This window comes from Diabrotica virgifera, chromosome 7 (assembly GCF_917563875.1).
Source record: "Diabrotica virgifera virgifera chromosome 7, PGI_DIABVI_V3a".
Lineage (NCBI taxonomy): Eukaryota > Metazoa > Arthropoda > Insecta > Coleoptera > Chrysomelidae > Diabrotica > Diabrotica virgifera.
The window spans coordinates 180,844,089-180,861,142 of record NC_065449.1 but is presented as its reverse complement, the minus strand read 5'-3'; the positions used below and the strand labels follow the sequence as shown (position 1 = coordinate 180,861,142).

General features: G+C 32.9%; 1 protein-coding gene across 1 annotated transcript in view; it reads right to left on the bottom strand.

The window, feature by feature from the left end:
* Window positions 1–6,254: 6,254 nt before the first annotated feature.
* Window positions 6,255–17,054, bottom strand: part of LOC114326180 (transmembrane protein 47) — a 182,305-nt gene continuing 171,505 nt past the window's right edge. The window contains exon 5 of the mRNA XM_028274446.2: window positions 6,255–13,206. Within this exon, the coding sequence (XP_028130247.1) occupies window positions 13,046–13,206 (161 nt within the window). The 3' untranslated portion in view covers window positions 6,255–13,045. The remainder of the gene's footprint in view (window positions 13,207–17,054) is intronic.

The window sequence follows — 17,054 nt, the reverse complement described above, 5'->3', positions numbered from 1 at the left end:
TACTTTTGGTGGAAATTGAGGGTAAATTAGGAAAACATCTTTAAGCCTTAATTTTGAATAAGAATTGAAACGATCTGAAAAAGATTTTTTTAAACTCCTACATTTGAGTTACCTACTTATATTGACATTGCTACGTTTAAGTTTCCCAAAACATGTACATACTTTTTGAGCAAAGAAGGCCCAAATGTTAGTAGATACGCTATGCTAATAGCTGTCTCTGGGACTCGAAAATGAATACGTAATAATTCGAGAAGCACGTTGGCTTAGCAGCTTTCTAATGAACAATATCGTTAAGTTTAATGAATCAAGTGAATTATCCAAGGCCAATTTTCTGTTTGGACCATATGTACATGTTTTAGAGTATATAGTATTCGAAAAATGTATTAAAAGTCTTTTTACACACATCTAGCCTGCCCGGGTTGCCTCTTCAGTCTCACATATCACTCATTCTAATACTCATTTATTTGCAATAGTCCAAAATTAAACGAAAGTAATAAAATATAAAGTGTGTACAAACGGGCATATCCAACACCAAATAATATTTCATTTTAATAGTATAATGATACACCTGTACTCAATTTTTTTAATGTAATATGGCACTTAGAAGATATATGTTGAATTTGATAAACAATTTGAAGTAAATCTGTTATATAACGTTTTTCGATTAATTTTGTTCAAAAGGTTTACACATGGAGTACCAAATATAATTTTGACAAAGCCTAATAACATTTCTAATAGATATTAGCGACCTAAGTAGGGCCTATGGTGCAAAATAATGTGGCTTAGATTCCAAAAAGTATTGCAAAGGAAACATCTTGAAAGACAATGAGAAACCACGAATTTTATCACGTAAAGTTCCTCTTCACTTAGTCTTTTAGGAATTAATTTTAGGAATTAACATTAAACTGAAGATTCTGTACTGTGTACACTTGATAATATACATCACATGGTACAAGAAGAATAGTTTGTTCTTTGATTACATTTGTTACCGATAAAATATGATTTAGATCTAAGAACAAAATAGATTTGGAAACATGAAACGGGATCTCTTAATTTTGTCGTTGTTCTGGTAACAAAACCCTGTAGATATCAGAAGAAATGCAATCTAGCTACATATAAACTGTAATTTTTAATAATGCCAAAACTAGGTTCTGCAAATAGTGCAAATATGTAGTTCGAGGTATAAGTATCGAACTGACTAGCAGATATTTCGTAGTGAGCCTTGATATCGACGAAAACAGCATAATGGTAGCCATAAAAATCTAATGTAAACTATTGTTTCTTCATAAACGGTAAAATAGTTCGAGGTATACGTATCGAATTGACTAGCAGAGATTTTGTAGTAAGTCTTAATATCGACGAAAAGAGCACAATGGTAGCCATACAAAAATCGGATTCTATTGTTTTTTCATAAACCGTAAAATATTAGAAATAACGCAAAATTTCGCATATATGGGATGTATGTAGTATGAATGATATTTTTTTTAATAGATAAGTCTCCCGACTGTTGAAGAGATCAAACAAACAATACGGGTATAAAGAAACAACAAGGTACCGTAAGTTAACAATCTTCTTTCTGATCCATTCAAATTAAGTGGCGAACATAGCAGTAGAAAGTATGCACTCGTAAGCAAAATATGGTGCTAAATTCCAGACATGAACAAGAAACCAAATTAGAGTACAGGACCATTTAGAAGTAGTGAAGAGCTTCACATACGAGTCGAATGAAATTCAGTGGGAAGAAGCACAAACTCAACTTTAGAAGAAAGGCAATTATGAGTTAAACCAGGATATTAACAAAGAAAATATTGATAGAGACGTCCACAAAAAGAGAGAGGTCCTGATTTACTAACTTGTGCAAAGCAAGTTTGAAACAACGCCAATGGAATTACTTGGTAATACAACGATCACAGTCTATTTAGTCTATTACATTGATGATTGTCAGCGTCCGAAAGGGATAGGACACCTAAAAGAAGATAGTCACAATACGTAAATATAGTGAGTCAGTGTTCTACATTTTTAATATCTTCATGTGTTTTGTGAGTGTAGCTATATAATTCACTTAAAAATCTCATTCTTAACCACTATTTATATACAGTCTTTTACTTAAATGACAAACAAACTGGCAACACAATGTACATACCAACAAATTATTTTTAGCTAGTCATATAACCTATAATTTCCAGTTGTTAAAGTACACAAAAGCCGGGAAAACTGAAAACTTTGATCAACACAAACATCAAGTTGCATAGAGTGAATATGAAACTGTGTACTTTAATGTTAAACGTTATAATTCGAATCCGTTTAATGCTTTTCGGATTAAGGCAAATATACATGTTTGTTGATGTGGATAGAAGTATTATTTGTTATTCTTTAAATTATAACCAGGGACGTCAGAGAAAACGGGTCACCCACAAAATTTAGAAAATTTTCTATGTCTTTATATTGTTCTCCACGGTTTTTTAATTACATACTTTTATGTTAATTTAATTTAATGAATTATCGCGTGTCCTGAGAAGCTAGACCGAGCCTTCAAGAAGAATAAACAAATTCGCAAAACTATTAAATCATAAAATTCTTAGAACTCATCATTTACGAATCAATGAAGCTTCGCGACATTGATTCTTTTGAGAACTGTGTGAACTATTGTAGTGTTCTAAGCTTGTATTCTAACCTATTGTAGCTTTAGAGTTTCTGAGATATCTTGTAACGTTTACATTTTTCTGCGTGTAGTATAAAATGGATAGCACCAAATTCTCGTCTTCTTGATAATTTTTATCGACATTTTCGAGTTGGAAATGATGTGAATCCACATCAAATTGAGTTCCCAAAACCATAATAAATTTCCTTCGCACCGAGAAGGCACTTAAAGAAACTGTGTTTTTTTAAATCTTATAGCTGATAAGTATCAAGTGTCAAAGATTTTATGGGAATATCTCTTCATTCTCTCACAGATCTTAATTTAGCGTCGTTCCCACACAACGTGTATAAATTGGGGCATACGTCTCAAACAAGCTCTGTTTTAGTTTGCTAGCCAAGCAAGATGCATTGGGACGTCGATTTATTAATTGTGATCAGTATTTAGTGTCAGTAGAGTGAACTCATAATTGAAATTATGGCAAGTCGAAATAACCTTTCATTCTATTGTTCCGACGTTATTAAAGAAATACTTTTTCTTTATATTTAAGAGTTTTACGGCACGGCCAATTCTACCATAATACCACCTAGTCTTCTTTGAGAGCCATTTCTACCGCCCGGCCTTATCCTTTGGGGCCAATTCAACAGTACTGCCCATATTTGAGGGGCTATTAGTCTGCTATGTACCGTGTTCTGTCCTTTTCGCAGGCCAGATGGAGCTTGCCAGATGTTCTCACTTTGCCTATTGTTTGTTTTTTAACCAAGAGGAATGATTCAAATTTACCGCGCCGTAATGCTTGTTTCTAATTGGTCCAACCGCAGGCATGTTTACTCCACTGTTATTAATTTTTGACACTAATGACATTTACGAAATTTTGACACTTTTGGCATTTCATAGGTTAATTAAGTTATCGGCGATTTTTTATGTTTTCTGCGTTATGCCTTTAATTTTTAGGTTTTTAGTCTGCTTTTATATAAAAAGCAGTTATTTTAAGAACTTTTTAGCCACGAATTAGTATAATATAATATTTATGGATTACCGTCGAAGGCCTACATGATAAACCAAAAAAGAAGATTTATTTAGTGACATTTCTAGTAACTTTCTTGGGTGAGATTCTGTCTTTTTAGTTTACTCATCTTGGTTAAAAAATGAACTATAGTAAGTTACTAATTATTATATGCTTACTGTGAAGAAGCAATATGCCATTTTTGTCGCGTGCGGTCTAGATAAGATACATGTTTTGTGTTTATTTGAATACTGAAAAAGTGCATTGACATTCTAAAAAGGTTTTCTTTTAATATAGTTAATTTGATGTCATTATTGAGTAATTTTTATTTTAAAATGGGTGATCATTTAAATTATAGACATTTTAATTATGTATTTTTTTGTGTAATTACTATGATATTTAGTATTATAGAAACAAAAAAAACTTTTTTTATTGTCGAGTAGATGACGAAATATTAGTGTCGATTATCTATTTTTAATTTTTTTGAGCAATTACTCAGTTTTTCAGTATAGTAAGTAGAGTCATTAGAAATTATAGTCATCTATTCCACGTAATCTATTATCGTTTTGTGTTGTGTTGACCAAGTAACATTAAGTCAATGTATTTGAAGTTTTCTTTTTTTGGTCAACAATTTTTATAGTTATTTCTTTCTGTGTAGATTATGTAAATATTGAGTATTACCTTATTGAGAATACCTTATTGAGTATTTTAATAAATGTTACATTAAAACGTACGATGTCGCATTTTATTAAATTATTATTTACAGCTCAAGACTAGAACATTGTTGTTTTGTCGTAGCAGTGTTGCTAATTTTTCTATTGTTGTGTTATGTTTCGTTAATTTTTCCTTTGGGAGTTTAGCGGTCAAAACTCCAGGCGCCCAATATTTTCTTTTGTGTATTCAGTATTAACGTTTTCTTAGAGTCCAAGTGTCAAACCATCAGTTAATGTTATCTATTTATCTTTTGTCTATCGTCGTTTCATTAGCTCTATTCGCATATTATTATTTTATTTAACATCTTTCATTGCAGCAGAAGCCCAACCCAAAGAACCACGCCCACATCTCTTCCGACTAAGCAACGTGGCCTTTGTTTCGTCAATGTAAACGATTGGACCTTTCCATCTTCGGTCATTCCTTATTCCATCTAAGGATAATATCGTCCTGATCCTTCTGGTTCAGCTTCCATGACCTCTTGTCCATCCGATCGTTATAATCTTACTATTACACTAACCTCCTTACAGTTAATTGTATTGCTTAATAACGATGGAAAAATATCGAAAATCACACATTATTGAAATTAGTGATACTTGCCTTTCATTGATAATTCAATTATTGCTATAACTAACTGTGATGGTATATCGAAATTTTTGATATATTTATTATTTTCTCAAATTTTTACTTATTTTCTATTTGTTACTAATGATAATATCGGGTTATGTGCTACAAAAGTAACTGACTCAATGCACAATAAATTTAATTTGATATAAATAAGAAAAAAAATGAAATAATCAAAAATTTCTTAAATTTCGTGGGTGGCCCGTTTTATTTGACGCGTAGTTTATTATAAACATACGTATTTTAGTATTATTTTTGTTGTCAAATAACTGTAAAGTCTGCAAGAAGGTACAAAAATAAACAGACAACCTGAAAATGTTAAGCTTTATCGATGATACGATCATAATTGCAGAAAATCCGGAAGCATTAAACCGAGATTTAGATAAGAGTTCTGAATAAGAATGCAATTAGGATAATCAAGAATACTCCAAAGGCAATGATTTTAATATTTAATGCTAAAGCGAACTTAATAATACATATGCAGATCGTTTTGAAATTGAAACCTTCACAAAATTGAGAAATTTACACCGAATAAATGATATATACCTTCTTTGAGCGAACGATATCGATTCACTAAAACTTACTCAATTCTGTTCTGTATGGAAAGGAAATATCTTAGATAGAACATATAATAAGACCTACATAGAAAATAACCGGAAACGGAGCCGGAATATATGGGAATGGATCGAAATGAATCCACACCTTTAACTTTTAAAACGAAATAAGAAATAAACGATAGGCGGTTGTTATAACATTATTTACAAGAAGGGCAGAGGATTTAGAAAATTCCTTGAAAATATGAATAAGTCACATGTTTGTTATTTTTGTTCAAATAATTATTTTATTCAAGGCAAGGAAACCTTATGCTGTCAGTAACACAAGATTTGATGTAGTTTTTTTATTATTGGGTTTTTTCTTGTCTCGGCCTACATGTATCCTCATGTGAAGCTAAAACCAGCTCTCCTTCAGAAATGAAAGTATCTCTGTATTAGTCATAAGTATATTTTTACATTTATTTTATTGTAAAGCTTAGGCAAGATTTGTCCACCAAATTTTTAACAAATTTCTCATTGTGCAATTTGCGGCAAGATTAGACCTACACTTGGGAAAGGGCTAATTGAAGCTCCAACAATAAAATGGGCATTTCAACTGTATAGTATTTTTACTACAAAAGCGATATTACGTAGGTAAAAATTTTTGATGTAAGAGAACTGTGAAAACATTAGAATGTGACTTTTCATTATTGCCATGTTTATTATAAGCATGGCAATAATGAAAAGTCACATTCTAATGTTTTGACAGTTCTCTTACGTCAAAAATTTTGACCTACGTAATATCGCTTTTGTAGTAAAAACACTATATGTTCATAGTTACACGACTGAGGCGTTGTTTTATTGTTAAACAATTGGCACCCGTGGTTACTGTGTTGTTACACGTTGGTGTCCAACACTTTATTGTTACACATTGGTTAATTTATTATTACAAATTGGCGCCCAACGTGGGGATATATTGTTAAACATTGACGTCAAACGTTTTATTATTAAACAATTGCCAGTCAACGATCTAGGTAGTTGATTTATTACACATAGATGCACTTCAACGTTACTTGTCTTATTGTAAATTTGTGCACTGAGTTTGATTAGTGCCATATAGATCACACGCTAAAACAAATACGGTTCATTTTGTCAATTTTGCTATTTTTTAAGATGATAGGTATAGCTACATTTTGACACTTAATTACATTTTGATATTTTCACATATTTAGATCAGATTTACTACCTTAATTGTTACTATATACATTTTAATAGTATATTATGTTTTTGGTCTGTTTTATTTTTTAAATTCAATAAGAATTTTTTTCTAGATGCTTCCAAGTGTTCCCAATACGGTTGTGGAAAAAAGAAAAAATCTCAGTGGACTTCTTTCACAAGAAGCTGGAAATCAGAGATTTTCTGAAGTTTCTGTGGGGCTATCTACACATTGGCGTCCAATGTTTTATTGTTAAACAATTGGCACCAACAACCTAGGAGTTCACTTTATTGTTACAGTTAAAACTTTATTCTTATATTTACTGTTCCACTTATTTGTGCAGGATTATGTCAGATTTGTCTACAAAAACACTTTACTGTTAATAATAGAATTATTAGAATTATTAAAGTAATTAGAATAAAGAAGAGGTAGGACAACATAAGTAATTTGTCCTCTAATTTTCTATTAAACAGTTCGCAACAATTTAGAGAGAAATCAACAAATGGTATACTTCAGATAATCAAATTGTGTATCAATCTACTAAAATAAGTCAACCAGTATCTAATTTTTGTAACTACTAAAATTCTCATTACCTAACAATAAACCATTAAAACAAAATATTAACTGATGGCCACACCGGTATGTAAAACAAAGATTCAAAAAACTAGTTCAACCACAAAATAATCTCTTTATTCCATCATGCATATTATAAAACATCAAACAATATAATATTCAAAATTAATCCACCAGCATCATAGTTACATAGGAATATTTGATTGTAGTTTTCATAATTAGCCAGTTAATCCTGTAATTTCCGTTAAAAGTCAAATATAATATTATTCCGTACAAAATCTATACATACAAACATGAACTAATTATCACATGGCTTATATAAATTACATTATAAATGAGTCAATTTCATTAGCTTGGAATAACAGAGTCGATGTTTCTATTATCATATTCGATATTTTATTTAATACGTTTATATGTGGTGGTATAATTTGGAATATTATGATGTACCAATTATTATGATGTACGATGTTATATATGAAATAATGAAAAAAAAATATAAATCATTTAATTTCCACAAAATATGAAGTGTGCTTTGCACAAGAGATCTTAAGTTGGAGCTAAGAGTTAGGTTGGCGAGCTGCTACGTTTTCTTGACTTACGGAATGGAAACTTGGACCTTAAATTCGACATGAATGAAAAAACTGGACTAATTTGAGTTGTGGGTGTATAGAAGAATTCTGAAAATACCGTGGACAGAACACATCACAGACAGATTCTGAGAAGTCTGAATAGAGAAATAGAAATCGTGAATGCAATCAAAACAAAAAAAAAATGGAATATCTCAGACATATTACACGTGGAAAGAGAAGCATAGGGATACATAGAATATCATGGCTGCGCAACCTGAGACAATGGCACGGATGTACATCAAATAAACTTTTCAGAGCAGCCTTCTCTAAATTCCGAATAGCTATGATGATTGCTGACTTCCAAAGATGGCACTTGAAGAAGATATAATATATAGAGTTCGATTCCTGGAGGTGAACGAAAACACTGAGATATCTTTAAAAATATTTAAAGTCCCCACATCGATTTAGCCTTGAAAAAAATCAAGTGCTTGTGACAAAACTAGGCTAATCTCTGGTAATTATAAAAATGGTACCGAGATTAAATCATATAAAAAAATTGCAAAAACGTGACGTGGAGATATAACAACAAAAGAGCACAAAAATTCGAGTGTATCACAGACTGTAAAAGACAGCAAACATTGAGTAGTTGCTGCAATAGAGGGTGTACATTGACCAAAAGGTAAATAAAAATTGAATCATAGATTCTTCACTTTAGAATTAATAACAATTACACTTTAAAAGTAAGAAAGTTGTTAGCAAAGAATGCAGGAATTATTGGTGGAGTTTAATGAAACGACAGAGTTAGGTGCAAAAGTCCCACTAGCAAGTGGTAGAGACAAGTCTGATTAAAGAAGAGAAAGGGATACTAATTACGCGAGCTAAACCGAGAATTACAACAAATGGATAAAATCAACCACACTGGAAACACTAGGACACACCTACGATCAACTAGAGACTATAGGTTTGTTCCAACTCGATACAAAACCGTTCTTGAATCGTTACGCGCATGCGCATTAACGAATAATTATGCGCAGTAACATATTTCTCCTTACTGCGCATACTCGTAACCGTTCAAGAACGGTTTTGTATCTAGTTGGAACAAACCTAATATTTATGCGGAGCAACAAGGTTACACAGGTTACTACGATGTTATATCTTCCCTATACCTGCAAGAACATTGAGGCATTCGAAATGTGGCTTTATCGTCGAATTCTGAAGATACCGTTACTAATCCACGTTATACGATAATACACGTATGCTCAGGTACTTAAAAATGCAGACGGAAAAACTTTGTGACACGAACAACAGTGTAAAGGATGAGATAGATACATCAGTGACCTTTTTGATGATGCTTCTCGAGAAAATTCTACACATACACATACTACCTGTGACAATCAGTTAGGTCAAGGTCACAGTATACTAATCAGGACTTCTTACTAAGAATACGAAAAGAAAAAGAACTGTTAATCACAATAATGGAAATAGAAATGGAAGTCTTAAATAGAATCAAAACCAGAAAATTGGAAAATCTCGGACATATTACACGTGGTGAGAGATACAGCTTGCTCCAATTGATTATGCAGGGAAATATTCAAGGAAAAAGAAGCATAGGGAGACGCAGAGTATCGTGGCTGAACAACCTGAGAGAATGGTACGGATGTACATCAAATGAACTTTTCAGAGCAGCCGTCTTTAAAGTCCGTAGGAAGGCGAAAGATTTCCTGGCTGAAAAATCTACATACGTGGTTCAACACAACAATCACAAATTTTTTCAGAGCAACAATGTGCAAAGTGCGGATTGGCATGATGGTCGCCAACATCCTAAATGGATAGGCACTACAAGAAGAAGAAGAACAAGGTTTACAGCAGTTGAATCGCCGAATGTTACTACATTTGATTTGTCACATTAGCAACTTAAAAGTTCTGCGTCAAATTTGTAGATAACGTCAGCTCCTTGAACATATCTTGGCCATGTAATGAGACACTACAGATATAGACCAGGACAAATCTGTAAAAAAACGTCTATTTTTGGATGTGAGAGGTGGCATTCGGATTTTTGCAGATAAATTTAGGTGACACCTTCAGTAATAATAATTGACTTATGCTCCTTCTCAAATATGCCCGGAACATTAATAAAAAAATTAAAATATTTAAAAATTTCGAAAAACATCGATTTTTTTCTGCTTTCTTTGCTTATAACTTTAAAACGATTCGTTTTGGAACAAAGTCGTAGAGAAATAAAATAAAGATAATTGAATTTTGCCTGTTGTTATTCAATGTTTCTTAACCATTTTGGTGGCACTTAGAACCTTAGTAATTCGCTTAGAAAATTCTTATAACTTACTTAAACGGTTTACCAAATTTCATTAAAATCGACGTAATAGATTTTGCATAATAAATTTGCAATCTAAATGTTTTTAAAAAAGTTCAAATTTTTTAAAATTTTTCTGAACAAAAAGTAGACCATTTAGAAGTTGGCTAATTTTTTTTACATATAAAGAGGTGCTCTACCTATCTAATACACTTTACAGAATTAAAATCGGATTATTTAAGGGGCCTCAGCAATGTTTTAAAATTATAAACAATTTTTTGGCTTATAAACAAATAGCTTTGTTTAATAATAAAAAAATTAATTTTTAGCAATGCAAATAATTAAAACCGTTTTAATTTGACTTAAACTTTCAAATGCTGTCAGCAGAATTGCTATTTTATTGTTTAATCAAAAGTTATTCGCGTTCAAAAATTGAATTCAATTTTTCGATTTTTTGAACGTTCCACCGCGTTTATCTCGAAAACTATGCACCCTACGAAAAAACTTGTAAGAACATTTTTTGCTTAGAATTACCCAATAAATACAAAAAAATGTTATTTTGCGAACAATCGATGTTATGTAATTCCTCAAGTTCTTTGTTTATAACAATCTTATCAACATCCGGATCAACTGTTACCCAAAAAATTCGTGTTCTACGGGTCAAAACACATAAAAAAACTTGGGTAAGTCCATCTAAATAAAGGAGCCCGTAGCACCCCCTCCTGGCCACAGCACTAATTTGTTTATAAGCCAAAAAATTGTTTATAACTTTAAAACATTGCTGAGGCTGCTTAAATAATCAGATTTCAATTCTGTAAAGTGCATTAGATAGGTGGAGTGCTTCTTTATATGTAAAAAAAATTGACAAATCTTTGTATGTTATAGTTTTTGTTGTGCAAGATTTTAAAAAAATTTAATTTTAATGAAATTTGGTGGACGGTTTTAGCACATTACAAAAATTTTCTAAGCCAATTAGGAAGGTTCCAATTGTAACCTAAGTGATGGAAAAACATTGAATAAGGACAGGCTTGTTTTGCCCCCTTATTTTATATTTATTGCTATTTTACAGCAAGGGTGATAAATTAAGACATTTTTAACCAATCGTATCTGATAGAAAATTTAATTATCTTTGTTTTATTCCTATACGACTTTGTTCCAAAATGAATCGTTTTAAAGTTATAAGCAAAGAAAGTAGAAAAAAAAACGAAATTTTTTGAAATTTTTAAATATTTTATTTTTTTTTATTAAGGTTCCGGGCATATTTGAGAAGGAGCATAAGTAAATTATTGTTAACGAAGTTATCACCTAACTTTATCCGCAAAAATCCGAATGCCACCTCTCATATCCACCTAAAAACAGATCCTTCCTGGTCTAATACGTCTCTTTGTAGCTTATCTTAGAGGATAAGATAGAACATAGACGCGTAAGGACGCTGTTGAGGAAGACCCAAAACAAGAGGAATTTCTCAAAATTTTTGGCAATTTTTTTGGTGAAGGCACTCGAAGTCGAAGATAAAATAGATTATTGACAAACATTTTTAAATAAACTTCTTCGTTTTTTTAAATATTGTAAAAATAGAGTCGAGGGCTTGACAAAGCGTGACTTCCAAATGATTGATGAAGAAGATAAAAGACATGAAGAAGATAAAAAACAACGTAAAGAATCTGAGCTAGACTAGTCTGAGACGAGTCGAGTCGCGTCCACGACTCTAATGCGTTTCCGCCTTTACATGATAATAAACGTATTTTGTGTTGAAATAGTTTCTTATATAATTTTGCTTCTATGAATAAGTAAATGGAAACTCTGTATGGACTACTGGGAATAAATTAGCACATAAAAAATTTTAAACCACTATAAAAACTGCTGACTGGTAAACTGTTCACCAGGCAAGTAAATGAACAATACATTAATATTTCTAATCAGTTTGATTTCGTAAGGAAAGTTAAAACAAAATCTATAAATAACACAATAAAAAGCATTGTCAAAAATAAATTATACAAATAATATAAACGTACAGTTGCCATTAAGTTATTGCAGCCACCTTAATCTTAATCCTAATATAAAATCATTTGTATATGAGTGGTGTTAAGTTTCAAGAGGTAAACATACTGAATAACAGGTATAATAATTAAATGTAGAATAGATTACCATTTTATTACTTCTTATTTGTGCCGGAAACTTAACCACATCAAATACAAATTAGTTTGTAATAAGCTTAATATTAAGTTTTCTGCAATAACTTGATGGCAACTGTACAGCATATGACGTGAAACTAACTTTTTACAATCTGTGAGTCAAATGAAAAATATGCTTCAGATTCGAGAACCTGAATTGTCTATTATACCCACAAATTATAAGTCATTGCTTTTTTAATACAGTATTAATAAGGTTCACGAAAATGTGTCGTGTTAATAAATAAACCTAGGGCTATTGGAATGGAATAAGTATAGCAATATATAACTTAAAGCAAAACTGTACATTTAACAGAGAAATGTACAAAATATAAACAAAAGTAAGATAAATGTGATAAAATTGAAACAGACATTTGCCCAAATGAGCTTTCTGACCAAAATATATTTTTATATATTATGAGATAGCTAAATGCTACTTGTCAAATGTCAGTTGTCAAGTTAACCGTAATTTGTATAACGCAAAATCGTCTTCAATCAAACTGACCAGCATCAAAAACACTGAACAAAAACATACTTAAACAATAAAAACAAAAAAAAAGTTTAATTTTGTGAATATATCAGGCAAACACTCCAACATTCATTCATACAAATCTTTCATTCAATGAACACTCTCTGAGAGAAGCGACATCTCGATTAAGATCAGAGAACAACATCGGGCAGACTTTGTGGCCACTAGGCACGCGAATCGTTATCGTGCACGATTTTCCTTTCTTTGTAGTAGATTTCTTCGCTCTCCTTGTCGCACATCAATAAGATGACTGCTCCGAAGAGAAATATGGCTGCTCCCCAGCCTACTCCATATGCCCAGCCGAACTCCCATATGGTTCTGTTACCTAAAAAAGAAAATCAATTGGATTATCTCAAAAATATCTCTAAGCAATTTTCCAACCTAACACAACCTTTCCAACATAGAACACAAGAAACATGCAATTAGAGCATCCTAAATGCTGAGAGTAGGCTCTCAAGCAAGTAAGAAACAAACAAAAATTCAAGGTATCGATGAGATATCAACGGAGATTAAAAGCAAAGGGCGAGATTGGCATAGATATAATACTGGAATGTGCAATATGATATGGATCACAGGTGAATGGCCTAATGAGTGGTGCGAATCAACCTTTACACCTATCCATAAAAAAAGACCACTAACAGTATACAGCAATTACAGAACAACTGCCCTTATTCCTCATGCAAGCAAAATCTTGCTACATATAAGCAATAAACGGCTAAACTGTCTACTATAACAGTCTACTTCCTCAGATATCTGAAGACCAATGCGGATTCGTACAGGAAAAGGAAGGTGTGAGAAGATATTGAACACCAGATAAATAAAAGAAAAAGCGAGGGAACATAATATACCAATGCTGCTTTTGTTCGTAGATTACACAAAGGCTTTCGATTGAGTAAAATGAGATCCCTCTGGGGTATAATGGAAAATATAGGAGTATCTAACCACTTAGTTAAGAAGTAGGAGAGGAAGACCGAAGAAGACCTGGGGATAGACGCTTAGTCAGTACTGCACTAAGTCACGTCAGTGATTTAGCAGATCACTTAGGTGATCTATATATTTTAGCAAACCTATTGGGACCGTGCAAGTTCGGCAAAGCGACCTCTATTTCTACGCTCTGTACTTTTATTCGCACTTTTAATTATATTGGCCAATTATATTAGTCCTGGTTGCTGGATAATTGTCAAGACCATAGTCCAAAAAAATAATAAGAAGAAAAAAATAAGATGCAGGTTATGTTTAGCAAACGTAAACAATTGTATGTAGTAAATAAAATCCGTTATTAAAATGCAGTACTGCAAGCAAAATACAATTAATTAAATTTACCTTTATATAATAATTGCATATCATATCAATATTGTGGAGCAATATATAATTTTTCTGAGTCAATGACAGAAGGTATGAAATATACGTCAATTTGACAATTTCAATTATTTAAGATAGTTGCAATATTTCTCCGCGACTCGCGCACGGTCGTTTCTCGTTTCCCTTTCCAAGTACTTGCACACCGCGAATATCCTAATAATCATCATTCACCATCTTCGTTTGGCTCTACAACTCTATGTGCGTCTTGGCCGCGTTTACTATTTCCCTCCATTGTTGTCGATCCTGAGCAGCTATTTCCCATTGCTGTACTCCCATTTTGCGTAGATCACTGGCTACTGCGTCCTTCCATCTCTTTCTTGGGCGACCAACTGACCTTTTTCCATTTTCTGAACCCAGAATGTGTCGTTCAGAAGTCTTTCGTCACTTGATCTTAGCACGTGACCCGCCCATCGTATTCTGTTTGCTTTAATGTAGCGTACTATGTTTTCATCTCCATATATTGTCTGGAGTTCATCACAGTGTGTTCTTCTCCATTCTCCTGTTGTCTCTTCTCTGCAAGGCCCATAGATAGTCCGCAGTATCTTTCTTTCAAGTACCAGTAATTTTGTCGTTTCCCGCTGATTCAGAGTCCAGGTTTCGCTTCCATACGTTATTCTGGGACGAATTATTGTCTTATATACTCTTATTTTTGCTGGTCTTGAGAGTATTTTTGATTTAAGTAGGGTCCTTAATGAGTAATATGCTCTGTTTCCTGCAATGATCCTGGCTGCCACGTCCTTTTCATATTTATTTTCAGATGTTATGATCGCTCCCAGGTACTTAACTTCTTTGACGACTTCAAAATTGTATTCATTAATTGTTACGTTTTGTCTAACCCTTGGTCTTGGGTTCTTCGTAACCACCATGTACTTGGTCTTGTCCTCGTTGACCTTAAGACCAACTTCCTTGGATCCGTTCTCGAATAGGGTGAAAACTTCTTTTGCAGTAGTATTCTGTCTTCTAAACAGTATTATGGATATAATCTTGTATGTTGTATTAATTAACGATATTCCTCTATAGTTCCGACAAATTTTGTTTGTCTCCCTTCTTGTGAATAGTAGTATGGTATAGTTAGACCCAAACCCAGACATCCAAAGTGAAAGTTATCCTCCAACACCAAATTGTTCTATATGGTCCACATAATGTTCAGAAAAAAGTCACACCATTTTGAGCGTCGGGTTTGGGGGGGAGAGGGGGGAGAAATCTGCAAATTCGTAGTTTTTTACGTTTTTCGTCAATATTTCTAAAACTAAGCGGTTTAGCATGAACAAGCCTCTACACAAAATTGTTCTACATTAAATTTGAAATAAAAAAGGCCCTATGCATAACCCTTCTAAAATGAACGGTTCCAAAGTTACGGAGGTAGTATAGTATAATTAGTCCAAAAAAAACGCCTAACCCAGATATCCAAAGTAAAAGTTTTCCTTCAACACCAAATTGTTCTATATGGTCCACATATTGTTCAGTAAAAAGTTACACCATTTTGAGCGTCCGGTTTGGGGGAGGGGAGATGGGGGAGGAGTCGGTAAATTAGTAGTTTTTTTACGTTTTTCGTCAATATTTCTAAAACTATGCTTTAGCGTAAGGAATGTTCTATTGAAAAATGTTCTATATAAAATTTAAAACAAAAAAGGTTATATACATAATTGTTATAAAATCAACGGTTCCAGAGTTACGGAGGGTGAAAAGTGGAGGTTTTCGATACTTTTTATATTTACCGATTTCTCCCCCCTCTCCCCCCCCCAAACCCGACGCTCAAAATGGTGTGACTTTTTCTGAACATTATGTGGACCATATAGAACAATTTGGTGTTGGAGGATAACTTTCACTTTGGATGTCTGGGTTTTTGGTATAGTTATATCATAAATATTGCCCAAAAAATATAAAAAGTATCGAAAACCTCGACAATTCACCCTCCGTAACTCTGGAACCGTCGATTTCATAACAATTATGTATAGAACATTTTTGTTTTAAATTTCATGTAGAACATTTGTGTATATAACATTGTTTACGCTAAAGCATAGTTTTCGAAATATTGATGAAAAACGTAAAAAAACTACTAATTTACCGGTTTCTCTCCCATCTCCCTCCCAAACCGGACGCTCAAAATGGTGTAACTTTTTACTGAACAATATGTAGACCATATAGAACATTTTGGTGTTGGAGGAAAACTTTTACTTTGGATGTTTGGGTTAGGCCTTTTTTGGACCAGTTATACTATACTACCTCCGTAACTTTGGAACCATTCATTTTAGAAAGATTATGCATAGGGCCTTTTTTATTTCAAATTTAATGTAGAACAATTTTGTATAGAGGGTTATTCATGCTAAACCGCATGGTTTTAGGAATATTGGCGAAAAACTTAAAAAACTACGAACTTACCGATTTCTCCCCCCTCTCCCCCCAAACCCGACGCTCAAAATGGTGTGACTTTTTTCTGGACTTTGTGTGGACCATATAGAACAATTTGGTGTTGAAGGATAACTTTCACTTTGGATGTCTGGGTTATGCCATCTTTTGGATCAACTATACTATACTATAGGTATTATATGGCCTTCATGCCAGTGTTTCGGTATTTCTTCTCTTTCCCAGACTTCTCTTATAAGATGATATATCTCAAGATGTAGTTTTTCTCCCCCTTTTTTAGTAGTTCTGCCTGTATGCCGTCTGGGCCTGGGGCTTTATGGTTTTTTAGGGACGAAATTGCGGACTTTACTTCAGCTAGTGTGGGCCCTGGTATTTCAGGTTCGGCTAACTGGTACTGTCTTTGTTGCCCTGTCGTTGTGGGGTTTTCTGTATTTAAGAGTTGCT